This window comes from Heterobasidion irregulare, assembly GCF_000320585.1.
Source record: "Heterobasidion irregulare TC 32-1 unplaced genomic scaffold scaffold_06, whole genome shotgun sequence".
Taxonomy (NCBI): domain Eukaryota; kingdom Fungi; phylum Basidiomycota; class Agaricomycetes; order Russulales; family Bondarzewiaceae; genus Heterobasidion; species Heterobasidion irregulare.
Genome location: NW_009258202.1, coordinates 1778485 through 1802422, shown reverse-complemented (window position 1 = coordinate 1802422; position 23938 = coordinate 1778485). Strand labels below are relative to the sequence as shown.

The 23938-nt window shown below is 54.0% G+C and overlaps 11 protein-coding genes across 11 annotated transcripts; 4 read left to right on the top strand and 7 right to left on the bottom strand.

Moving 5' to 3' along the window:
* Positions 1-1298: 1298 nt before the first annotated feature.
* On the top strand, positions 1299-2275 carry HETIRDRAFT_320509 (uncharacterized protein; the record flags this gene model as incomplete). Its single annotated transcript, XM_009549314.1, has 3 exons — positions 1299-1433; positions 1499-1723; positions 1772-2275. 3 exons carry the CDS (start codon positions 1299-1301, stop codon positions 2273-2275), a joined length of 864 nt encoding a protein of 287 aa, XP_009547609.1.
* Positions 2276-3699: 1424 nt separating this feature from the next.
* On the top strand, positions 3700-4242 carry HETIRDRAFT_320739 (uncharacterized protein; the record flags this gene model as incomplete). The annotated part of the gene is made up of 1 exon (XM_009549313.1): positions 3700-4242. One exon carries the CDS (start codon positions 3700-3702, stop codon positions 4240-4242), a length of 543 nt encoding a protein of 180 aa, XP_009547608.1.
* Positions 4243-5227: 985 nt separating this feature from the next.
* On the top strand, positions 5228-5824 carry HETIRDRAFT_319874 (uncharacterized protein; the record flags this gene model as incomplete). The annotated part of the gene is made up of 5 exons (XM_009549312.1): positions 5228-5320; positions 5388-5443; positions 5494-5550; positions 5605-5708; positions 5763-5824. The coding sequence occupies 5 exons, from the start codon at positions 5228-5230 to the stop codon at positions 5822-5824; spliced, it is 372 nt and encodes a 123-aa protein (XP_009547607.1).
* A 37-nt stretch (positions 5825-5861) lies between these two features.
* On the bottom strand, positions 5862-7313 carry HETIRDRAFT_440523 (uncharacterized protein). The gene is made up of 6 exons (XM_009549311.1): positions 7177-7313; positions 7042-7109; positions 6957-6978; positions 6819-6899; positions 6387-6764; positions 5862-6296 (listed from the first exon to the last, which is right to left on the bottom strand). Exons 1-6 carry the CDS (start codon positions 7206-7208, stop codon positions 5945-5947), a joined length of 933 nt encoding a protein of 310 aa, XP_009547606.1. The 5' UTR covers positions 7209-7313; the 3' UTR covers positions 5862-5944.
* Positions 7314-7634: 321 nt separating this feature from the next.
* Positions 7635-8608, bottom strand: HETIRDRAFT_14643 (uncharacterized protein; the record flags this gene model as incomplete). The annotated part of the gene is made up of 5 exons (XM_009548583.1): positions 7635-7818; positions 7891-8268; positions 8323-8403; positions 8462-8483; positions 8542-8608. Coding segments are annotated over 5 exons (732 nt in total), but the record flags the coding sequence as incomplete, so codon positions are not given.
* Positions 8609-9168: 560 nt separating this feature from the next.
* HETIRDRAFT_28001 (uncharacterized protein) lies at positions 9169-9624 on the bottom strand (the record flags this gene model as incomplete). Its single annotated transcript, XM_009548591.1, has 2 exons — positions 9169-9388; positions 9458-9624. Coding segments are annotated over 2 exons (387 nt in total), but the record flags the coding sequence as incomplete, so codon positions are not given.
* Positions 9625-10547: 923 nt separating this feature from the next.
* On the bottom strand, positions 10548-11877 carry HETIRDRAFT_101989 (uncharacterized protein; the record flags this gene model as incomplete). Its single annotated transcript, XM_009549310.1, has 3 exons — positions 10548-10646; positions 10730-11152; positions 11218-11877. The coding sequence occupies 3 exons, from the start codon at positions 11875-11877 to the stop codon at positions 10548-10550; spliced, it is 1182 nt and encodes a 393-aa protein (XP_009547605.1).
* Positions 11878-12010: 133 nt separating this feature from the next.
* On the bottom strand, positions 12011-13570 carry HETIRDRAFT_440521 (uncharacterized protein). Its single transcript, XM_009549309.1, has 3 exons — positions 13392-13570; positions 13090-13330; positions 12011-13010 (listed from the first exon to the last, which is right to left on the bottom strand). Exons 1-3 carry the CDS (start codon positions 13442-13444, stop codon positions 12093-12095), a joined length of 1212 nt encoding a protein of 403 aa, XP_009547604.1. The 5' UTR covers positions 13445-13570; the 3' UTR covers positions 12011-12092.
* Positions 13571-14175: 605 nt separating this feature from the next.
* Positions 14176-16384, top strand: HETIRDRAFT_319149 (uncharacterized protein; the record flags this gene model as incomplete). The annotated part of the gene is made up of 4 exons (XM_009549308.1): positions 14176-14253; positions 14369-15435; positions 15500-16219; positions 16294-16384. The coding sequence occupies 4 exons, from the start codon at positions 14176-14178 to the stop codon at positions 16382-16384; spliced, it is 1956 nt and encodes a 651-aa protein (XP_009547603.1).
* Positions 16385-18160: 1776 nt separating this feature from the next.
* Positions 18161-18779, bottom strand: HETIRDRAFT_101986 (uncharacterized protein; the record flags this gene model as incomplete). Its single annotated transcript, XM_009549307.1, has 2 exons — positions 18161-18384; positions 18443-18779. The coding sequence occupies 2 exons, from the start codon at positions 18777-18779 to the stop codon at positions 18161-18163; spliced, it is 561 nt and encodes a 186-aa protein (XP_009547602.1).
* Positions 18780-19219: 440 nt separating this feature from the next.
* HETIRDRAFT_61954 (serine protease S8) lies at positions 19220-23193 on the bottom strand. Its single transcript, XM_009548679.1, has 20 exons — positions 22978-23193; positions 22819-22926; positions 22750-22758; positions 22627-22697; positions 22495-22573; positions 22383-22438; positions 22323-22333; positions 22175-22267; positions 22074-22121; positions 22003-22022; positions 21838-21949; positions 21554-21785; positions 21281-21497; positions 21177-21232; positions 21035-21113; positions 20493-20977; positions 20353-20443; positions 19920-20293; positions 19639-19861; positions 19220-19580 (listed from the first exon to the last, which is right to left on the bottom strand). Exons 1-20 carry the CDS (start codon positions 23146-23148, stop codon positions 19398-19400), a joined length of 2718 nt encoding a protein of 905 aa, XP_009546974.1. The 5' UTR covers positions 23149-23193; the 3' UTR covers positions 19220-19397.
* Between the last annotated feature and the right edge of the window lie 745 nt (positions 23194-23938).

The window sequence follows — 23938 nt, the reverse complement described above, 5'->3', positions numbered from 1 at the left end:
GAATGATTGAAAGTGAGGTTCGCTTCTATGGTGATTCCAATGGTCGACCACTAAGCATGCTGATCTAGCGAGATCTACCGTGCTACTAAGTAGATCAGGACTGATGGTGATTGTTTTCAGCTTTCATTACATAGGAGTCAAACGTTCTGTGTATAAGGGCTGGACGACACTTTGGACCCACGCCGGAGTCACATCTAGGGTGCAACATTTCATCTCCGCTTCGTGTCGCATTGCACGGACTTTGAAACTCCCGGACTCATCTGACTCTGCCCTCTCTGACGACGCCCTGAATGTTGACAGGAGTCATATGACGGTGTCGTTCATCCGAAACAGACCCCGCTGGTCCCCTTCCGCCTTCGTATATGTGCTTATGCTGCTGTAGCACCCGAGAGCTGCAGCTACGCATCTACACCGTGCGGCTTCCCCCTCGCCACCGTCTCTCGCATAGCCTTGACAACTCTACTCGTTCCCTCAAGAAGCCCTCGTCACTAGTCCTATGAGACTGCCCATCTCATCACGCCGTGCTTGGATGAAATTGTCACTATAGACGACATCTGTAAATGCAAAGCGATGATGGATGGCAACATCAAGCCAAACGCGGGCACGCGGTACGTCGCATGAGCAGTCGCAGCACCATTTATATCCCCCTCGCACACTCCTCCCACCTCCTCTGCTATTCCGCTCATGTATTGTTGACCCAATGCATATCCGATCGTCGCCCTGCACCTCGAGGACAATTTGATACGTGAGGAAGCCATCGAGAGCAGGCCGACGCTGCTGCTCGGGGAAGCACCGTTCTATATTCAGTGGGCACGCACTATGAGGGTGTGTTGTGCTGCGCATGATGCTCTGAACTCGCGCACTTCTAGCCGTGGACCCCGAAAAAGGACTGGCGAATCACATGTCAGAAAGTCTGTCGATTTTTTCTGGACTCTGTGACTGTTTGACTTGCTTCTGAAATGCGAGTCATTGTCACACTACTTAGGAAATTGAACTTTCGTTATGGAAGATAGATGACTGCAGTTACTTCATCACCCAGATCAGACAAGTCGTACGTACGGACACGTATGTTGATGTAGTTCATTGTGGAAGTTGTTCTGGTCAGAGCACGCAGACCCTTGAATCTCCTCCGCAGCACGTCCTTCGGTGTCGTACAGGCTCAAGAAGCGTGATGATTGTGGTGTTGGGGCGGATTCCAGAGATACATCAGCTTCTCCGGGACCACCCCGCGTGTACTTATATCCAGCCTTCGACCCGCAGCTCGAGCTTGCAAGCTTACTCTCCCTCCCCTACCAAATATGGTCCTGTGCACCCAATGCTATCGAGACTTTGCGCATGAGCAGGCTTTGCATGCTCACTGCCGTGACAAAGCGGACCACCCCTACTGCACCGCATGCGAGCGCTTGTTCGTGCATGACAGAGCGCTGGAACAGGTTGATATGATTTACTTCCAATACAGTGCTGACCGTTCTGCTGCTTATGTTTGTTCACGTTTCAGCATCTACAGAGTTCGGCTGCCCATCAAGATTCCAGTGATGAGTACGAGGAAGAAAGCGAAGTCGAGACCGACTCGGAATCCGAGAGCGAAGAACGTTACTGCCATGGCTGCACAAGATGGTTCGTCTCGAGGGAGAGCCTGTATCAACACCTCGCCAGCAGCTCCAGACACAACTGGTGTTTCGTGTGCTCCCGTGACTTTGGAAGTGAGGCCGCGCTAGATCAAGTAAGCCATGGTCAAAGCTACCTAGTCCAGACATTGAGATCCCCGCAGCACTCGTCCTCGCGCGTCCACAAGGATCGCAACTTCAGATGTCCCCTCTGCGGCAGCATGTTTAAATTTCCATCGTCGATCGCCCACCACGTCGAGTCCGGCGCGTGCAATAACATTTCTCGGCACCAAGTCACAGCCGCTGTTCACCGTCTCAATATAGTGCCCACGATCTCGCTGTCCCATCGCATTACAGGCCCTGGTGGGCCGCCCATGCGCACGATCGTCCACTATTCGGCGACCGAGCAAGCGTTCAATGGGTCCGCATATGAATGCTACCTCTGCCATCGCACATTTCGCACGCTCGCGTCTCTGAACATGCACCTTGGGTCTGCGGCACACGACGAAGACGAATTTGAGTGCCCGAAGTGCAAAAAGACATTCACCCTGATCTCGGCGCTGGTCCAGCACATCGAAAGCGAGGTATGCGGCGCAGCGAGGTTCAAGCAGGTGGAGGACATAGCGACGCAAATGACGGGGCAGTTTGCTCGGATGTTGAGATTGTGAGAGAATGTATTTATGTATCCTGTGAGGACGCTGCATTTGGATGATTGTTTATACGATGATTTTTTTTTTGAAGACGAGTCGAGAAGGCTTTAGATCAGTTGCTAGTGATTTTCTTTTTCGCGCATTATCAAGACTATTCTGCGGTTTAATAGAGTCTGCAAAAATGCGTTGCTGTATTTGCTATGCGGTCGAATGAGATCCAGCTGTCACCAATTGTTCATTCCCGAAAAAGGAACCTTGGCCCTCTCGCTCGAACATTGGCGGAGATCGCCTAGTGCTGCCTTTCTTCAATGTCCGACTTCAGCTAGAGTAGCAGGAACAAGATTTACTTCTATTACTTCCAAACTGCTTGCTGAGGGGCTTGAAAATGTATTGGTCGCGGGTGGGAGTGAAAATTGCACCGGCTTCGGTGGAATTTGCTGTAAACGGCATTGGGGATGATACTGAGATACACGGAAGCTTGCTGAAATGTTGGGAGGATGTTATGCTTCGCGACGCCGTATGAGGCACCTCATCTTTATTCTGAGTCTGACATCGTAGAGGGAGGAATGGAAACACCACTAGAACACCTAACCCTAATTTGACACTTGCAGTCGTCTGTCTTTGAGTCCGACTCTGACGCGAAGTCGTCCTTAACTCCAGCCGCCATATAGCACACTTATAGCACCCAGCTGCGATTATTGACCCCTGTGATTTTCTCCCTGTTGTTGCATATGCAAGTGGCCATCGGGCATTGGGCTAGCAACATGTAGACGCATACAGAAACTATGCAGAATCATCCAAGTCCCACATCGCCTACATTTACCCATGTTCTCATGCTCAGCGCTCAACGCGTTCCGCCGCCGTGATTGTTAGTGTTCTTCAATCGGAGAACGACCCGTAAATCACATGTCAGACCGTCTGTAGGTGCCTATATTTCTAGACTCTGGTTTTGCGTGTTCTGACATGAGGTTGTGTTACGAAAGTGAATTGTACACAAATGGTACGTATAGATCTGTAAAGGTGTTCTGTTCCGAGAATACCGAATCTTCGGTGTCGTACAGACAGGCTCTAGAAGTGCGGTGATTGAGGTGCTGGGTCCGTTTCTAGAGATAACATCAGCTTCGCCGGGACCACCCCGAGCATACTTACAGTATATCTAGCCTTCGTCCGCAGCTGAGTCGAGCCTGCAGGCGTTCGCTCCTTTCCCTATCAGAAATGGTCCTGTGCACCAAATGCAATCGAAACTTCGCGCATACACAGGCTTTGCGCGCTCACTGCCGTGCCAAAGCGGATCACCACTACTGCACCGAATGCAAGCGCTTCTTCATGCACAAGAGAGCGTTGGACCAGGTTGGTGCCACTTGACCATAACGCAGCGCTGCCCAATCTGCTACTGATTCGCCCTCGTGTTTCAGCATCTGCAGGATTCACCCGCTCACGGGATGAGTAAGAGGAAGAAAGTGAAATCGAAAGCGCATCCGAGGACGAAGAACGTGCCCAAAATCGATCGCAAATTCAGATGTCCCTTATGCGGTGGTATGTTCAAGTTCCCGTCATCGATCGCTCTCCATATCGAATCGGGCGCGTGCAACAATATTTCTCGGCACCAAGTCACATCCGCCATCCATGCTCTCAATGTAATTCCCAGGATCTCGCTGTCCCATCGCATTGCAGGTCCGGGGGGATTGCCCGGGGGCACGATTGTTCGCTATTCAGCAAACCGGCAAGCGTTCAACGGGTTTGCGTACGAGTGCTACTTCTGCCACCGCACGTTTTGTACGCTCGCGTCTTTGAACGCGCACCTCGGGTCTGCGGCACACGACAAGAATCAATTCAAGTGCCCGAGGTGCAATAAACCGTTCAAGCTTATATCAGGGCTAATACAGCATGTTGAGAGCGGGACGTGCGGCGCGGCGAAGTTTAAGCAGGTAGAGGACATGGCGTCACGCATGACCGGGCAGTTTGCTCGGCTGTTGGAATTCTAAAAGTATATTTTAGGATGTGAGAACGCGGCCGCATTGTTTGTATGATCATTTGTACGATTACAAGAGTTTTTGCGAATGAGTCGAGAGGAGCCTTGTAACTGCCTTGGATCTGTCGAACACTATTCGGCTGGCTACCAATCGTTCATTCCTCGCTCGAACAAGGACGGAACCGGCGCCGTCCTTTCTTTGTGTCTATATGAGGATCCTCCTGGAGGCTCAGAGATACCTGGGTCACAGGTGGAGGCCGCTGGAATCCGGCGCGGAAGTCTCACCCAGTCTTGCATCGCAGATAGCAGTGACAAGGTGCCCACCCGCGCTCGACGCTGTGAGAGGCAATGTCGATGCCAATAATTCAACTTCGATTTGATGAAGACAGGCATCTCAATAGGAGCTCACGTTGAACACGGATGGCGGCTAGTATATACCGTATACCCCCGCACAATGCCCTCAACGCCGATGTTCCGCCAGGCACCTATCTTTATTGCGCTAAGCGCTTTGTCGCCTTCCTCTGCTTCCGCCGCCCGTCCTGGCCCATCTGGGTAGAGCACCGCGAAATAAAGCCACCTGAGACATAAAGCTCAGGGTAGATGCGTAAAGAATAGTCGGTTGTTGGAGGTTGCGGCAGCTTCGGTTTTGGGAATTTCGTGCTAGTGTGCGAGTGACATTAGAGGCACTGAGAATGTGCATAGATACGCAGAAGCTTGGTGAAGAAAGTTGAGACGTTGAAGATTGTCGTAACCCGCGTCGCCGCGATGCTGTTTGAGACGGGCATCTCGTCAGACTCGTCTTTGTTCTTCTGCCATGGTGGAAGGAGTGTGAGCACCTTAACCCTAATTTGACACTTGCGGTTGTCTCAGCTTCCCAAGCATGGTAGTCGTCCAGCATACTCTATAGCACTCCAGCTGCGACCATTGGCATATTGACCTTTGAAATCTTCTCCCTGCTCTTGCATATACAAGCGGCCACCAGGAATTGGGGCAGAAACATGGAGACGCATGTAGACTCATCTAAATCCCACGTCGCCTACATGTATCAGGGCCTCCCCACGTTCTCGTGCTCAACATGCTCCGCCGTGATTGTCAGTAGTTTCTTTAGGCTCTTCCGCCAATCAGAAACATAGTAATGCGTGCCCTTATGGTGAGCAGGCTCTGCAAGACGAACTGATCAGTAAATCATTCTCTGGAAGGGATGGACGCGGATAGTGAGTCCCCGAGTACACGATATTCTCTATCTCTCTCAGGGTCTGGGTAGCTTGATCCATTCCGCTGTAAACGTCAAACTTGGGAAAAGGGAGGATAGACCTTTACTGTGAGCTGCTGTTAATGTATCATTATCTGAATAGCTCACATATTGGCTCTCAAGCACGGGTGTGCATACCGTTGCCGACGCTTTCTGTGTGGGATGCAACGAGCGGGTGGGATGGTACTATCATAAAGCATCTGATCACTCGCAGAAGTACAAGGAGGGTAAACTATCTACGATTCCTCATGAGTCTTCGTACAGCTCATAGACATTTGCAGGAAAGTATCTTCTCGAACGGGAGCGGCTGATCAAGGAAAATGCCTGGACATTGGGTGAATAGCTAAATTTCCTTGTAAAGACCTTGTGAAACGGTGTATCACGTCAACAATAACTGTAACAATATGATTGTACTATGATACTGACAGATATCAATGCACACAACCACCAGATGCAGTATGATCTAGTCTACCGAAGGTAGCAACGTTGACGATTCTCCTTCAGCCTCCGACGTGGTCTCTGGATATCCGTGGCTAGTATGATCCCTTCTATACACTGCTTTGCGCCGGGAGATGGTCAGGTGCTCGACCTGCTTCACAAGGCTGTCGATCTCCCCTTCATCGAGTTCAATTCCTTCAGCCTCTAAATCCTCCTGCATGTGCTGATCTGTCGTGCATCCCGAAAGTGGAGTGACTCCTTGGGACTGTGCGAAGCGGTAAAGGACCTGAGTCGGCCTGCGGTTCTTATTGCTCGCGATCTTCTTTAGCACAGGACTAGAAAGCAGGCGACGCGACCCAGCGATAGACTGCGACCCCCTGAAATGAACGAGCAGGCCCTTTAGGTTTCATCGCTCTTCTTTGACTTGACTGGCTTAGCAGCTGAGAGCTCAAGATGAGGATGCTCACTGGAACTGTGCCCCGTTCTTCCTGCACCAATCCAAAATATTTGAATCCCAATTGTTCCTAGATCGCCACCGGTCCTGTACGATTTGCACGGGCCGCCCGCTCTCTTTGCCGAGTCGCTCGAGCAAGCCCACCCTATACACGTTTCTCATTCCAATCGCACGCACCTTGCCTAGGTCTTGCAGCTTAACAAGTGCTTTCCATGCCTCCAGTGTCTGAGAGTATGTCGGAAGCTTCTGGTGGAGGATGAACGCGTCGAGGTAACTTGTGCGCAAGAAGCTGAGGGAGGCATAGAAAGATGCAGTGACTTGGACACGCAGGGGATCGGAGGGATTATATGGTAAGGGGAGGGTGGAGTCTTGACTGTTAAATTGTACGTATCTAACAGGCGAGCATGTGAGGTGCCAAAACAGTTGCAAGGTGAGAGTGACACACTTTGATTGGAGAAAAAGATCCCGCCTCTTGAAGCCATGATCGTTATATAAGGTCTGTAATGCTTCCCCAACAAGATCCTCTCTGGAAAAAGGGGACACTTTCACTTTACGACCGCTGGGACTCCAGCTCCGGACTTGCCTGTAGTTCCTGGGCTGACAGCCTAGTACGAGAACCAAATGTTCAACATGATGAGTCGCGAGATCACGTTGCATAGGCGACGTACCCGATTCAATTGCTCTGAACCCTTGCAAAACAGCACTGATCACCAATTCAGTCGTGCGCTCATGCTTCCTGTGTACACCAACAAACCATAAATGAAGGTTAGGGTCTTGTCCAGTCAGAGCGGCTGGATGTCTACCAAGCTGTTGTGTATATGATATTGGCGTTCATGGCACAGACGTGGCATGCGGGCGGGTAGAATCGAGGACGCTCTCAAGCGACAGGAAACATAGTGAAAGAAGAACAACGAATGGAGGATATCGTCTTCAAGTGCTGTGGTAGTCGCGGCGAAACCGCCTCCGAAATTTCGTCGCCTTTCGATGCGGCCTCGGCATTCTCCGGGGTGGCGGGCAGTATTCTTCCTCTCTATTTCGCATGTGCCTTCGGCTTTTCTGCACAAGGTGGAAGATCCACGATAGGGTGCTGATTCATTTTTTGTCATTTTCAGCCTGTTAGAGGTAGTATCCCCTTCGATTTTGATCAATCAATAACTCGACCTCCCAATCTATCATTAGGTTTAGAACCTCGCACCAAGGGATCACCTCAGTACTGAATGAATTGCACTAGACTGCCCGCCTCCTCCTCACCCAGCTCAATATTTTCCACCTCCAGGTCCTCACGCATGTGCGTCTCATCCGTGGTCCCAGAGAGCGGCGTGACGCCTTGCAACTGGGCGAAGCGATAGAGTGCCTGCGCGGGGGTGCAGTGCTTAGTGCGCGCGAGGGCCGTCAATGCTGGGTGAGCAAGAAGAGTCGGCGATCCAGTGAGCGTCCAGAACGATCTAGCAGGATCAAACCATCTCAACGTCCAGATCCACATATCAGCCCTGATATCGATGAGATGGCGAGCTCACTGGTACTGGGCTCCGTTATTTATACACCAACGCACGACCTCCGGGTCCCATCGATTGCCTTCGTACCATCGGTCTTGGACTATCTGAACGGGCCGCCCACTCTCCGCACCGAGCCGCTCGATCAGTCGCACGTCGTAGACGTTGCTCAGACCGATCGCGCGCACCTTGCCCGCGTCCTGCAGCTCCGCGAGCGCGCGCCAGGCCTCGAGCGTCTGAGCGAATGTCCGGAGCGGCGAGTGGAGGACGTAGGCATCGAGGTAGGTCGTGCGAAGCTGGCGGATTGAAGTGGAGAAAGAGTCGAGGAGTTGGGTGCGAGGAGGGTCAGAAGGGTCGTACGGTAACGCAAGTGACGTGTCTTGGCCGCTGATTGAGGTGAATCTAACAGTATAGATGAGGTTGAGAAAAGAATGCAGGATATGTAGCGGCACAGACTTTGTCTGAATAAATAGATCCTCCCTTTTGAAGCCATGCTTGTCATATAATGTCTGCAACGCTTCCCCGACAAGATCCTCTCTAGAAAGAAAAAGGCATCCGGATCTGCTCTGATCACTTCTCTGTTGCTCGCACATACCTGTAATGCTTGAGCTGACAAGCTAGGCGTGTATCTGTAGGTGCGGTGAAGGTTGCAATGATAAAACTTATAGAACGCACCTGTGTCGATTGCTCTGAAGCCGTGCAAGACCGCGCTCACCACCAATGCTGTCGTGCGCTCCTTCTTCCTGCAGTTGAAGGTCAGAATTCATTCACAGAAGGTCTGCATATGGGGTCTACCAGGCCGTCCCGTATATAATCTTCGCGTTCATCATAAAGACACTGTCATGAGTCGGAGGCCCGAGTTGACTTGAGCGAGGTAGGGCTTTCCAGGATAATGAGTGCCTTACGCTGACGTCACTTCCAACGACATATATAAGAGCGTGCTGCAACCGTACAGGGCTCAGCAGCGCTAACATACAGCATATACCCACAAGCATCAGAACATGACCACTTTTTTGGGCTTCACAGGCAGATCCCCAAATGCCTTGACGATGCCCGAGTGCTTTCCCGCCCGCACCTTCGCCATCTTCCGCACCCGCTCCTCGCCCATCGCCTCTCGGTCCACCTCCGCATTCTTCCGCCGGAACGTGTGGAAATCGTCCTCGTCCGGGCCCGCCTCCTGCCCCGTCCCGAAGAATGCGGCGCTCGCGACTCGCTCTGCATTACAGAGACGACAACGCACAACCGCGCGCATTGCACGAAATTAGACAGGGCAACGAGAACGAGAAAGCGAAAAATGGACGCGCCTGGCTTTCGCAGGCCGCAGTCCTTTGCGAGATGGGTCGTCTCGCCGCAGAGCTTGCAGCGCCCGCCGTTCGGGTAGACGCCTCTGTCTTTGTTTTTGGGGCACGCGGACGCGAGGTGGCCCGTGCCCGAGCAAACGAAGCACGACGCGAACGGCAATGGGTTCCGCTCGTCAACGTGCTTTCGACAACGCGCCAGTGTATGCTTCTGTGAGCCGCATCTGCGCGCGTGCGCGTCAGCGTCGAGCGCACAGTGTGTAGCAGTAATGTATTTCATGCTTGAGACGCACCGGTAGCATATCCCGACCGTGGGCTTCTCCCTTCCCTGCGCGCGCCCTTCTTCATCGTCCAACTTGACGTTCGGACAGTCGGCCGCCGCGTGCCCCGTCTCTCGACAAGCAAAACACGTCGTGTTCGCATGTCGCTCCGCCATCCGCTTCAGGCGCCGTCGTTCGGATGCCGCAGCACGTTCTGCTGCATCTGCACAGATATGGGACGACGGTAAAATAAGAGAAACGAGCAGGGCCGCGAGATAGAGACTGACCCTTCGTCCGTCTCGCCTTTACCTTTTCCTTCAGCTTCGCCTTCGCCTTCATCACTTTCTCGGTCTTCGCCGCTTTCTTTTTTCTTTTCTCGCTCGCCACAGCCTCTGACCCATCCGCGCCTCCCTCGCCCTCGTCCGCGCCACCTTCGCGTCGTTCCCCCGCACCAACAGTCTCTGCACCGTCCTCCACCGCCTGCTTCCCCTTGCCCTTCTTGCTTCGCTTCCGCTTTGACTTTTTCGGTTGCGCAGAGCCATCGATGGTCTCTGCAGATCCCTCTGGGGCTGTTTCGTTTACTGGTGGTGGAGGGTGGGGCTGAGTCGACGTCGATGCATGAGGGGTGGCGGAAGCGGCCTGTTCGCCGCCGTGGGCGTTGTCGTTGTCGGCATGGTCGTCGCGGTAATTGAACCCTGCGTCGAGGTACGTCCGTTTGCGGCCGAAATTTGTGTAGCGGGTCATGATGTCGGTCGGCGCCGAATAGAGGCCGCTATTGTGAGATTGCTGTGGTGTCGCCGGCGAGAAGCCAAGGGCTTCAAACGAGTCAGCTGGGTTTTACTGTAAACACACAGTGGAGGTGCGAGCAAGGACGATATCCGGAGGCGGCGAGACGCGCCGATCGCTGACGTGATTTCAAATTCGCAACTCATCCGCAGAAAATTGTGGGTCCAAAATTAAGGATCTCAGTTGCCAAGATCCTGTACAATTTACAGCTACGAGAAGCGTTGATACAGCGCATTTCACGCACGGCCAAGTCACATGTATTCGCCCAGAAAACAGTGCGAGGCCTACAGGATCAAGGCAGCAGGCGAATGCAAATTTTTACAGCGCGAGCACAGTCCTATTCATCGCCTGATCTTCGAGCATATTTAAATGGCGAGTTCCGTATCTTCTGGAGCGTGCGCAACAGCGTGAGGCTGTCCGAGACGCCTGATCTGCCCTACAAGTGTGCGAACGAAGCATCAGCACCGGCACATCTGCCCCGCGAACTCGCAAGAGCAAAAAAATCGTTCAAATGCGCACCGGTCTCCGCTCGTCCCCAGGTTTCATGTATCGTGCCCTCTTGTCGCCCCGCTGCCCTTCCGCCCTCTGCAAGCGCCGCTCGTGCGCGCTGCGGTGCGCCGAGAGCTCCACGTCCTTGCGCACCAACCGCTTCTCGACGATCGTGCGGAACTGCATCAGCAGATCGCGCACCGAGCGCGGGCGCTCTGTGAGCGGGCGCACCATCGTATGCGGTGGGAAGCCCGTCTGCGCGCGCATCGTGTCGTGGAGCCCCTCCGCGTGGTACGCGAGCCCGACGTCGTGGTAGGTCACGCCGGGCTTCCTTACCTGCTCGCCGATGGCGGCGGACTGCGCGGCGAGGTCGGACTCGGCGGGGAGGTAGGCGGAGTGCGTGAAGAGGAACACGAAGACGTCTTTGTCGCAGAAGCGGATGACGGGGTGGTGCTGTTGCAGACCGGTTCGTACGCTCGAACGTGAGGTGGCGCTGGACGAGGGGAGGAGCGGCGCACCTGGATAGTATTCGCGTGCTGCGACAGCTTGGTGACGAAGTCGAGCGCGGCGCGGTCGTTGGGGAACCTGTAGAGCTTACGCAGTGCGGGGGAGAGCCGCATGTCCTCCAGGGTGTGGAAGTGGTAGCTCCAGCTGCGGTGGTACAGCGGAGCCAGGTATGTCTTGATGTCAGCGTTGTTGAGCATCGGCGCGGGGTAGCCCGAGGGCTTGGGCGGATCAGGAAGCGGGAAATCTGGGTCGGCTATATGTCTGCTGTTGTCGCCCACGGATTGTGTGTTGCCGTAGAGGGAGGTGCGGGGAGAGAGATGTGGGGGAGGGGGTCTGCCTTGGTCGTCGAGGAGGGGGACATACTCTTCGGCATTGGGTTCCTCGGACGAAAAGACATTGTAGATACGATATTTGGAGGGCCTTTGCGTGGTGGCGCTTGAGGATTGCGTGGAGTGTTCAGCATTCTCCTGGTGTTCAGCTACGAGGAGCCTATCAGTGCGGCGGACTCCAGCGGCCGAATCGGAAGCGTCTGCAGCGGCAGAGGATGTCTCGGAAGCACTTGTTGATGAGACCCTGTGTCCAAGGAGAGCGGGAGCCGAGACGGCTGGAAGACGGAGGCGATGGCTCGCTAGCCTTGCCGCGGAAACGAGAAAGAACTTGCTCGCGAACATTTCGTGCAGAACGACTCGACCACACTTCGACCACGCATTGTTAGCCCAGAAGTGCATCGTTCATCGTCACGTGCTTCACCCGTCACCGTCCCCGCGAACAAGAGCGCGCACAACGGGCGAATAGCCATCTCATGTAGACGTGTGAACCCAGAGCAAAGCAATTCTAGTCTAATAATTAGTGGTACACCATTTGTTTCTCCCGCGCACCCTCCTATTCAGGCCACAAATTTAGGCAGACCCTCAGCGCCCAGCAGCGCCTCCTCCTGCCCCAGCTTCCTCGGCCCATCGCCGACCCTGGTGTGAATCAGCCCCTTCACCGCGCCCACCGCGTGCTTCTTTGCTACCGCGGCGTTGAACCCGTCGACCACCTTGCCCTCCCCGACTCCCGCCACGCCAAACAGCCCGAACGAGTCCTTGAACGGCTCCGCCTGTGGGAAGTAGCGCACGATGAGCTCGACGATCTCCTTGATGTTCTCCTTCGGCGCGTAGATGACCGCGTTCGGACCCGCGTCGTACGTGTACGCCGCCTTGAGCTTCCCGCCCTGCGCGACGGCGACGCGGTTGTACTCGGTCACGAGCGCGATGATCGCGCGGCTGACATCGTTCATGTAGAAGATCGGCGGATCCGTGTCGAGCGCGACGGCGTGGAACTGGTTCGAGTCCTGCATCGTGATACGCGCGAACGCGTCAAAGTCGCGCGCGCGGATCGCCTCGGAGATGGCCGCCATGCGCGCGGGGACGACGTGCGCGATGCGGTGCTGGAGGAGTGGCGAGGTGGCGACGGTGCGCTGCATGCCGGACGTCGATGAGGTGTCTTTCTTGTCGTCTGAGACGACGCAGATGAGGGCGTGGATGTCGGGCCAGTGCTCGCGCGGGGCGACCTCGACCGCGAAAGAGTCGAGGCCGTCGGGGGACGTGCCCTGCTCCCAGGCGACGAAGCCGCCAAAGAGGGAGCGGCAGGCCGAGCCGGAGCCTTGGCGCGCGATGAGGGAGAGCTCAGAGGGAGACGCGGGGAGCTCGTAGAGGGCGGCGAGGGAGGAGACGAGGGCGGCGAAGCCCGAGGCGGAGGAGGCGAGGCCGGCGGCGGTGGGGAAATTGTTACGGGAGCAGATGTGGACGGGGAAAGTAGAGAGCTGGCCGCGGGACGCGGAAGAGCGGGCGGGCGGGTTGTGTAAAGTGCGAGCGCTTCGGGGGACGGGGGCGTCGACTGACCTTGGGTTGTTTTGGGTCCTTCTCGAGCTCACGGCGGAGGCGCTTGAGCTCAGTGATGCAGGTTGCGAGGCGACCACCGTCCTTGATTTCTTCCTCGTTTCCATTGAGCCAGAGCCTGTCCTTGTCAAAGGAAGGGTCGGCACGGGAAGTGGTGGTGGATCTGAGATGATCTTGATCCAAGGTGACGGAAAGAGATGAGTTGGTCGGGAGAATGAGCTTTGTGTCCCGCTTGCCCCAGTACCTAGAATGAATGAAGTGTGATGAGGATCCGCGGCTGTGGTGGGGACAAGGTGGGGACTGACTTGATGCAGGCGATGTTGACGGGTGCGGAGACTGTGGCTTGGTAGACTGTCATGATGGCGAGATGGGAGGGGGGTAGACGGGGAGACGGGGGAACACAGAGGGTTTAATAGGGAGAGAACGAGCGAGGAACGCGCGAGTAGTGTAATGCAGGGATATGCAGGGATGCCTTGGACGCCGGATCGCAGGCGAGATTGCGAGGTGGCTGAAGCGTCGGTCGGAGCGCGAGAGGCAGCTGAGTCAGCGTCTGGTGTGACCGCCTCGGTCACGCTGGCCCGACGGACGGCCCAGAAGCGGTGCAACACCGACTCACTCTCGGTCTCCGGTCAAATCCCCTCTCTTTGTTTTCCATCTATACTCCTCCTCTCTCCTCTCTTCCCTCACCACTCTCCGCCTTCTGCTCCCCTTCCTCTGCCTCCTCGTCGTCTCACACAGCGAACTCACACATTTTCCATATCGTCGTCTTTCGTCTCACACAGCCCTTGGGCCGCGGCCTCTTGTTCTCGACTCGGTCGCTCAACCAATGCGATGTACTATCCCCAGCAATCCCCAGGCATCGCACACAAGCTCCCATCTCATCATGACCAGTCTGCTTGGGCACGCCCCCACAACTTCGGCCCTCCCCCTCCTTCCCCCGGTTATCCGCTGTACACGAACGGAAATGTTCCCCACATGCAGCACCACCTCCCTTCGCTCCAGCACCACCACCAGAACTCTCTCACCCACTACCCGTCTCCACCCACCAACGGCAACGTCAATGTCAACGTCCATGGTCAGCACGTCGGCATGGGCCAGTCCCCTCCTGGCAGCACCCCCAACCTGCTTATTACCCCGCATTGGCAGCAGCAGTTGTTAAAGTGCGAGGTGAGTGCACTTACACCGCGTTCCATGCCCCCCTTCTCGTTCTCCTCATCTTTGCACCTCGTTTTTTTCGTTCGTTCATTTACTCTCTTGTTTGCTCGCTCTTTTATCGGATCAGATGATTCGTGCTTCTCGATCCCCACACCACCGTGCTCGGGCCAGCGCTATGGCCTCTCGAACCGTCACCAAGTCCGCCATCCCTATTACTAATCCCAATAAACCCCCACCACCGGATCCCAACACTACTAAGGAGGCCGACGCGGTCGACGCAGGAACGAGCTCGACGACCAATGGCACAGAACCTTCCCCCAAAGCCTTGGAGAATCATCCTTCATCCACCGTTGGACCCATCGCAGAGGCGCCTCGGCCGACCACACAACGACCGCCTCCAAATACTTGGAGTTCCTTGGACATGGGTGGTGTGCAGATCAAGAACCTCTCGCCTACATCAGGGCTCTTCTCGTTCTCTTTTCTCATCAATTTATACCTCAACCACAACGCACTCACTGTCATCCCTCCTGAGATCTCCAAGCTCCGGCAGCTAGAGCTCCTCGATCTCTCTGGGAACAACCTCGTCACCATTCCTCCAGAGATGGGGATGCTCACACAGCTCAAGGAACTTTACCTCTTCGACAACCACCTGCAAGTCATCCCCCCGGAATTGGGTACCCTGCACCAGCTTCAGACGCTCGGAATTGAGGGCAATCCGATCGAGCCTTCGATCAAGTCCATCGTGCAGAAGGAAGGCACGCCTGCACTCATCTCCTTCCTCCGTGACTCGTGCCCCGCACCGGCGCCCCCGCCGGAACGCCAATGGCACAGTCTGATCACCCCTGCGGAGCGCGAAGCGATGGAAGCTGACACGAGCGTCGAGTCCTTCAGCGTGCTCTGCTACAACATCTTGTGCGAGAAGTACGCGACGGAGCGGCTGTACGGTTACACTCCGGCGTGGGCGCTCGCGTGGGAATACCGCAAGGAGCTCATTTTGTCCGAGATCGTGAACCACAACGCAGACTTTTTATGCTTGCAGGAGGTCGATAATGCGCAGTACGAAGACTATTTCGTGAAGAAGTTAGATGAGCGCGACTACGAGGGGGTGTACTGGCCCAAATCCAGGTACAAGACGATGAACGACGCGGACAGGCGGTTGGTCGACGGTTGCGCGACGTTCTTCAAGAAGTCCAAGTACGGCTGCACCTTTACATAAGAGCATGGGATACTGATTCGTCCGTTGTACTCATGCTTTCAGGTATCAGCTCGTGGAGAAGCACCTCATCGAGTTCAGCGCTGTAGCTATGCAGCGGCAAGACTTCAAGAAGACGGACGACATGTTCAACAGGGTATTGACCAAGGACCACATTGCCGTCGTCTGCCTGTTCGAGAACCGTAAGACGGGCACACGATTTATCATCGCCAATGCGCATATCCACTGGGACCCCGCCTACCGTGACGTCAAGCTCGTCCAGATCGCGCTGCTCCTTGATGAGATCGAGAAGATCGGGAACCACTTCGCTAAGTATCCCCCGCGCTTGCCAACGCCCTCGCCCACGAGTGCGACGAGCGCCGGGTCTTCCTCCGCGCAGGACGACCCCGCTGCGCGCCCCGCGCCAATCTACACGGACGGGACGAAGATCCCGCTAGTCGTCTGCGGGGACTACAACTCGGTCCCGGAGAGCGGTGTGTACGAGTATCTGTCGAACGGTAGCGTGCCCTCGGACCACCCAGACTTCATGTCGCACTCGTACGGCAAGTACACGTCGGACGGTCTGCGGCACCGGCTGGGGCTGAAGAGCGCGTACGCGGGCACGGACGCGCTGCCGCTGACGAACTTCACGCCGAGCTTCCAGGGTCAGATCGACTACATATGGTACTCGGCTGGGAATTTGGCGGTGAACGCTGTGCTGAGCGGTGTGGACAAGAAGTACCTCGAGAAGGTGGTCGGGTTCCCAAACGCCCACTTCCCGTCCGAGTACGTCTTCCTGGCTTCGTCTTGCTTGTTCTACTGGTTTGCTCACGTCTTTCGTGTTTTCTTTTCTACGTCAGTCACGTCTGCATCATGAGCGAGTTCCGCGTCAAGCCGCCACGGGAGCCGCAGCCGCGCCCACCACCGCCCGTGTTTCCCAACTCCCACTGATTGAGTGCACGCCTCCTGCCCTATCCCTGTCTCTGCTCCCCCTCTTGTACATGTTTAATATGTTTATATAAGCGTCCATACACCTTACGCCTATACTTCTCTGACACATACTTTTCTTCTTCTTATCACCACAGCTCGCTCCCCTTCTTCCCCCTTCTCCTCTCTTGTCTTGTCTATACGTCGTACATTTAAACATCTTCGCTCCCCTCCCGTTCGTGGTGTCCGTCCGTCCGCCCGCCCGTCTGATTGGTTGATTGGTCGGTCGCCCGTTCGTGCGTTCGACTGCTGCTGTTGTCTACTGGCGCCCTGGTCCGCTCACCTCCCCTTCTTTTTTATGAGTCGCTTCTCGTTCGTTCGTCGGTCCTGTAGCATGTCACGTGTGTGTGTTTTGTGTGGGTGTATGCCTCTCGCTCGGTTTTCATGAAAGATCTCTTCTTTGAAACTCACTCTCGTGTGTGTGCAGCTGCTGACCCGGCGCTTGTGGTAGGGCGTTGTGTAGAACTTCGCAGGACTTTTTCACCGGTTATTAACCAGGAGGTGTTGATAACTACATATTGTGAGCGTGGGAAAATGAAAGTAAAATCGAGAAAATGGGCCAACAAAATGATGGCCCATAGCTCACTCAGTTTTATACATTCTATAAACTGAGCCTAAATGTATTGGAGAGGCTCAGATGGCTGGAGCATAAACAGGGTGATTTGAGAAAGCAGTTGTGGAGTTGGGTGTCTTACCCTGACCTCCCCTTGCAGCGGAACCAGAGAAGCCACCATGATGCAAGTTGGACATCATTCAAGCTCCTATATTCTGTAATTAATACACCACAACTGGACCAGGTTCAGGCACTACCCATAAAATCTAAAAAGTCATTCATATGCCTCCAGAATTCAACCAACTAACAATACTTTTACTCATGTGTCACGTGTCAGCTACAAAAACAGTGCTAGGACAACAACAACGGCACTGGATGCCCTCTTTTCTCCCCCCACTGCCTTGCAGGCCTCCTCTGGGCAAGGGGGTGAGTTTGACAATCATTCAGAAACAGAGATTGCACTGGATAACAACAAATTCGGAATATATTGCTATTTTAGGAAATTGGTTATTAACCTTAAAAACCAAGGGGTCCTAGCTTGTGGTGTCTTTGTCTGGCGGGAGCGATTTCGTCTTGGATGGTTTCTTGTCCAATTTGGGTGGCCTCTTCTGTGATTGGGCCTGCCTTGAATCTGTAGAATTATTTGTGAGAACTGATGTGTATTGAAGATGAAGGCCTGAGGCCTGACTGGCAGTATAGATGGAAGATGGTGGCCCCCGGACCTCCCCGGACCTTGGCAAGAGCTCGGCGGGCTGGCGGCCCGCCACACAATCTCTCAACCTCTCTCAGCAACGCGGCGCTCATTATTGCGCCTTGGTCTCTGTCTGTCCTCGCTCGTACGCCAATTTCCCACGAGCCATACACCCGAATATCGATGAGAACTATGGATGCTAAGTAGTGCTTCTTTCCATGAATTTGGTTTGACCAGTGACAAGCCTTTTACGCACGCAGCTGTCGGCGCTTCGTACTATCTAGCTCCATTCTATTTTGTTCTGGACAGGGTCGTGTGAAGCTGCATGTTGCCAAATATCATTGATTCTGTGCTGATGCAGGAGCTTTGCTGCTTTGTGCTCTGTGGTATGCTGCAACCGCACGTGGCACGAAGGCCGAGTATCAAATCAGACCGCCGCTGCTCAATATCCTCAGCGCAAGTGTGTTGGTAATACAGATGTGCACTGGGTCGCTGTTCAAAGTTCTGGCGGTGTAAGTATAGCCCTGCGCCCAGGACCCGTGAACTCCCTCTGGCGACTGTATATGCCCTCCAAGCGTCTTCTGAATTCTGAGGACCCCAGCGTGGCGAGGTCATCTATTTGGTGTTGGCCGTATCCCTCCAGCGGATAGTACCCCACGACGCGGTATCTGTCGACTCTATCTGGCGAGTTGAAGAACCAAACGACTTTGACGAGGTTGTCTGTCACGGTGGGTTTGACTTGTGTGCGCGCCCGGCTCACAGGCAAGTGCTTGCTTACCATTATCGCCTTGGCAGGCCGATCCTACAAACACCCTGACAGTGTTATCGGCATGGTCAGTGTGCTTGTTGAGCTCTGCGTCCGGGCGAAACGCGATATCAGCGATGCGATCGCGACGGAGGATGCGATGGCGCGTTTTACTCTGCACGAATTTCCCTTTATCCACCCATCGGCTGCCCTTCTCGACATCCCCCATCCTCGTGATATAAATCCCCACCTCAAGCGTTAACTCGACGTCGAACCGATTTTCGCGAATGCGATCAAGGACGAAGTCGTGGGCTGAGTCAGCCAGTGGAGTAGGATGGGCGCGGGCGTCTGAGGAGTTCGACGTCGACATCGCTTCTGGCCATTGAGTCGACCGCGGTTGGTTTTGAATCCGTCGATTCGACACGCGTGACGCGCCGTACAACCTGGCTGCTGCGCCAGGTAGAAACCCTATTTTCAGCGTGAAGCTAACCATTTCAGGATGGAACCGACGGAATGTGCGGGCACTGTTCTATATGCGTGAACGAAACCCGTTTTTATCAGAAGCGCAATCGCGTATGATCGCGACGAAGACCACAAGGTAGGGGCCTGTAGGAGCAACACGGTACTCACATGAGCATTGGGCGATTCACGACTCAAGGATGTACCATTGCGCCGACAGTATACGCCTCGCCTTGCCGTAAAATACCCCAGAATTCTTGCGGGGCATCAGGAGGGGGAAAAGGCGATTCGCCGCATTTTGGGGTTTCCCCCATACCCCGTGCTTGTATTCTCGTGGAATTCCAGTATGTTGAAAAGAATGTCGTAGCCATACCATTGTATCCACGGACCGTCTAGATACATAAAAGATGTCCATGATACAGAGAGCGGTGTGGTGCAGAACGGTACAGAGGTCGGCGTGTTGTGAAGAACGCGATACATACTAAAGAGCGTGGTTTTTGTGTGGGGACGCAAATAGCGGTGAGAGTGCTTAAGCGACGGTGATGCCTACGATAGGACTGAGCCAAGTCTCAAAGTCTGCCTCCTTCGTAGGATCTCCTGTCACCTTTAGCGCACGGAGCAGCCACCGGTACGTTCCGTTGGGAATCGTAGTGCCGTTGGCGAAGCTGGGCTTGTTGAACGCAAACGTAGAGTATCCGCCATCATCAACAGTCTGAAACGACACGCATTCAGTGTACAGATCAAGGCAAGAAATGTGCTGAGGAACTGACAGATGCGTCCGAGTTGCGTGGGATATGGCTTTGCTCGGAAAGCGTGCCGACGATTTTGACCTGGGCGAATGTGCTTCCCTTGGGTCCAGGGTGAGGGAAAGAGAACGATTCCCGCTCGAAGACGTGTCTTTTGTCATCGATTTCGCGACTGTTAAGGGTTGGCTTCAAATCAATCGTTGCATCGACGAGGTCCACACGTAGAAGGGGCGTGCCGAAGGCCAAACTGTCCATCAACGAGTATAAGGCCCGGTAGGATGAAGGAAAGTAAAGACACTACTGACCGAAGGAGTAGCGTGGGGAAGTCTGAGCCGCTGAACGTGTAATTTGTGGGACTAAGTTGCGCGTCGCCGGTGTTGTTGAGTACGGCAGGAATCGTGATACCGAAGAACTCGTTCGTGTTGTCCACGATCTGCTTGTCTTTCAGCGATGCGGCGAGGCCCAAGTATGTGACATGCACGCTCTCGGTCGCGGTGGCGATTTCGATGAAGCCAGAGAATACAGGGTATGTGGAGGCGTCGACACCGGATGGCGCATTAATGTGCGTCGTTACTTGCTTGCTCTGTCCTGGGCGAAGCGTGAACGAACTCGAGCTCAATTTCACGGTCGCGTAATCCGTAGAAAGAGGCACAGGCCCATCGGCAGCGAAAATAGTACCCTAGATAGACGAAGTCAGCACGAGGGCACATAGCAGATAGCATTGCTTGATATACTCACAGAGGTGATGGTTTGAGCAGTCCCAGCGGGAACATGAGTGAGCTTGTACTGCTTGCTGGTTTTCCCGGTGTTCACGACGGTGAAGGTGTGACTACAAGGATACTTAGGAACCCGTCCGAAAACAAGATGGTACCACTTACACTTCCTTATAATGAGCCGTATCGTTCAAAATCAGCTCAGTTGGCCATACGATGGTCTCAGTGTAGAGCGCCTTGAAAACATCAATCAAGCCAGCACCCTGTTGCGAGAGGGTCTGCAAAGGATCACCGTCTGTGTGGCTCGAAGGCACACGCTGGGCTGTGCTCTGGAACAATGTCCGAGCACCTAAAGCTACGGCGGCAGACTTTCCCTTTACAGATAAGAGTAAAGCAGCGCTGCCAGCGACATAGGGTGTTGCCATAGATGTTCCGGACTCCACACCATAGCTGCCTAGAGGAACGGGCAGCGTAGACAGGATGTTCCCACCTGGAGCACCAAACGCAGGCTTGAAGTAGAAGTCATTCGTAGGTCCATATGTGGTGAAACTAGAGACCAGACCGCCTGAGGGATTGGTAATCTGGGCAGATCCACCTGTTTGCGGGAAAGTTATTGTGACGCTCTTTCCCGCTGCGACTTGTTGGGCCAACTATCGGGTATACGATATCAGAACCTTCAATCATGGGCGACTGTGAGCGGTACATACAAACACTCCATCCGCTGCCTGGATCAAGGTCGCGTTTGTGAATTTGCCTGTGTCAATACCAGCAAACCCGTTTCCATTACTGACAGAACGAAATCAAACATGTTTCAAAGTAGAAGTCAAAGAAAGCCAGAAGACAACTCACTCGTAGATGAAGACTGCATTTCCACCTTTGGCGGCGATATTCGTCAGTTTTTGAACCTATTGAATCCCTTAGCTCAGCATGCTTCCTCACGAATATCCACTTACAAAAGTGCAGGATCCACGACGAACGAGGACCAAGAATCCAGACAAGTCTGGAGTGTTGTCTGGCAAAGCATTGCAGGCATCGTTGGCAATGGTGGTGTCATTGGATATCACGTAGAGGGGTAATGCGTTAGTGAAGGGCAAGGGAAGAGTCTTGAAGTAGGGGATGGGGCCATGCTCGACACCGTTGACTGTGGCATTCTGGATATTATCGACGGTACTGGATGTGTGACAATCAGTACATGAATTTCAGGGCACGACAAGCGCGAGCCTTACTTGTCAATGCTAGCAACAGAGATGACGTCGATTCCATTCCCAGGGCTGGAAGAGTACCACGAGCCATAAGCGCCCTCATTGCCAGCAGCAATCGTGACGATCTTGCCCGAGGCAGCAATGCGACTAGCGACTACAGAGCTAGAGCTTTCGGTCCAGCCGTCCGTACCACCCAAGGACAAGGTGAGGATGTCCTGACCGTCTTGGACCCCACGCAACAAAGCTTCTATGATGACTGTGAACCGAAGTGAGCATGTCAATCGTGGTGATATGAGACTTAGATTTACTGTCGTCTGAGACTGATCCACTGCAGCCAAAAACCCTGTATGACGACAAGGATGCGCCGTAAGAGACACCGCTGATATTGAATTGATTATCCGGATTCGCGCCAATGATACCCTTCATAGGAGTCAGTAAAGAATACGACCAGACCTAGAAGATCGGATATCTACCGCAACATGAGTGCCATGCCCTAGAATGGCTTCAGCAAATCATGGTATAATGGAAACAGCCTTGTGCGTACCGTTACACTGGTCAAGCGGGTCGTTATCAGGCACGGGGGTATTGGTGCCTGCCATAGGTTAGATATGTGCAAAAGTTAATCGCTTGCAAATTCGATCTCACCATCGTAAGCATCACCGACAAAGTCATATCCACCAATGACCTTATGGCCGGCGCCCAAAGCTCCTCCAAGAGCTGGGTGTGTATAATCAATTCCTAGATGGAGAATTTGAGGCGCTGTATTAAATTGAGGCTGAAGGATATATCAGACCTGTGTCGATGCTGTTGGATGTCAGATAAGCAGTCCCGTCAGGTATAAATGGTCACTTACATTCCAATTTTGATTCCAGCGCCAAATATGCCTTGTGCGTGAAGTTTGTTCACCCCCTGAGATGCTCCGATGAGCAACAAAATACGGAGACGGTGAACAGAAGGGGACCCACAGTCATGATATGTGTGGACTCTGTGTCGGCGGGTATCTCGGGATCGTCTTTACCAGTGACGACATGGACCTTGACCGGTCTTCAGAAATATTGAGCTCCAGGGCTCTGCCAAGAAAGGATACAAACACTCACTTTGGGCTTTTGATTGTTCTCACAGGCCTGATGGCCTTGACACCAGGGGTTTCAGCCAATGCTTTGACATCCTAGAGAAAGATCAGAGATAGTCGGAATTAATTTGCACAAATTGCGACTTGCATTCGCATCCTAACGAATATGTAAGACTTTTTGAGTAGAACATCTTGAACGCACAAGAGTGATACTCACAGAGACGGTGACAACAGCCCCAACAAATAGACCTTCCGAATTGTATTCTTTGTTGACCTCGTAGGAGACTCCACGAGCCGAAAGCGAACGATAGAACAGTTCATGGGGCTAAACAAGGTCATGAGTCACGGAGGCAAGGCGACACACTATTCAACACACCGTGTAGAGAGACCTCTTGCCAGGGATTTCGCTAGCACTTTCAACCTCCACGACAAACTTGTTAGGGACGACGGAAGCGGAAGAAATGCGCTTCACGTCGGATAACGGCACTGTAGCAAGAGCTGCGCCTGTGAAGGCGAGCTGCAGGAGAGACCAGGAATAACCCTTCATAGCTCACCACAAGCAGATGAAGTCGAACTCCGAAAGGAATGTGATGGGTAGAGAACTGGTAGAGACTGGGATCCTGATACCGACCAGCGGGTTTATGTACCTAGGGCGTATGAGAAAAATCTTCATCATGGCAGCTAACGCCATACCAACCCATTCCGTGTGGACACGATAACGCGAGGGCCAAGGCTTTGGGTCGGCAGGACCTGGCAGGACCATCAAGGAACGTCGAAAAATTCGACGTGCTTCCAAGTGCTACCACCTTGTGCTGCATGGTCGCAGTATGGTTGCAAGCTGCAAACGTCACCCGAATGCACAGCGATCGGACAGTTTGCCCTGACGGCACTGAGCAGAGCCGTCTGGGCATTTCAGGGCATTCCCAGCGGTCTCAAGGAACTCATGGCGGGGTACGGTCTGGTACGGCGAAGGACAAATACAGATATCCTCGTGTCCCAGCGCGTCCCTCATTGATATCCAAACCCTAGGAGAAGTGTTTGTTCAAAGTTTGGCGGTGTTGGCCAGTAGAGGCCAGTGCAGGGCATCCGGAATATTTGGCGCCTTATCGCATCACAAGGGATCAAGGGTACGCTGCCCTTCCGAGTGAACAGACAGAGCTGCAACCTCGGCTGCATGATTGCATGTTGTATGCAACTGCTCAGATCTGAGTCTGCCGAGTGCCGATAGGTGCCGATAGGTGCCGATGCCGGCCGCTAGGCGTGATCAAGGGAGTCTCGTGATCGCTACGCGTCCGAGTTGGCCGCCACGACCGCCACAACACCTTCCCAGCCCCACC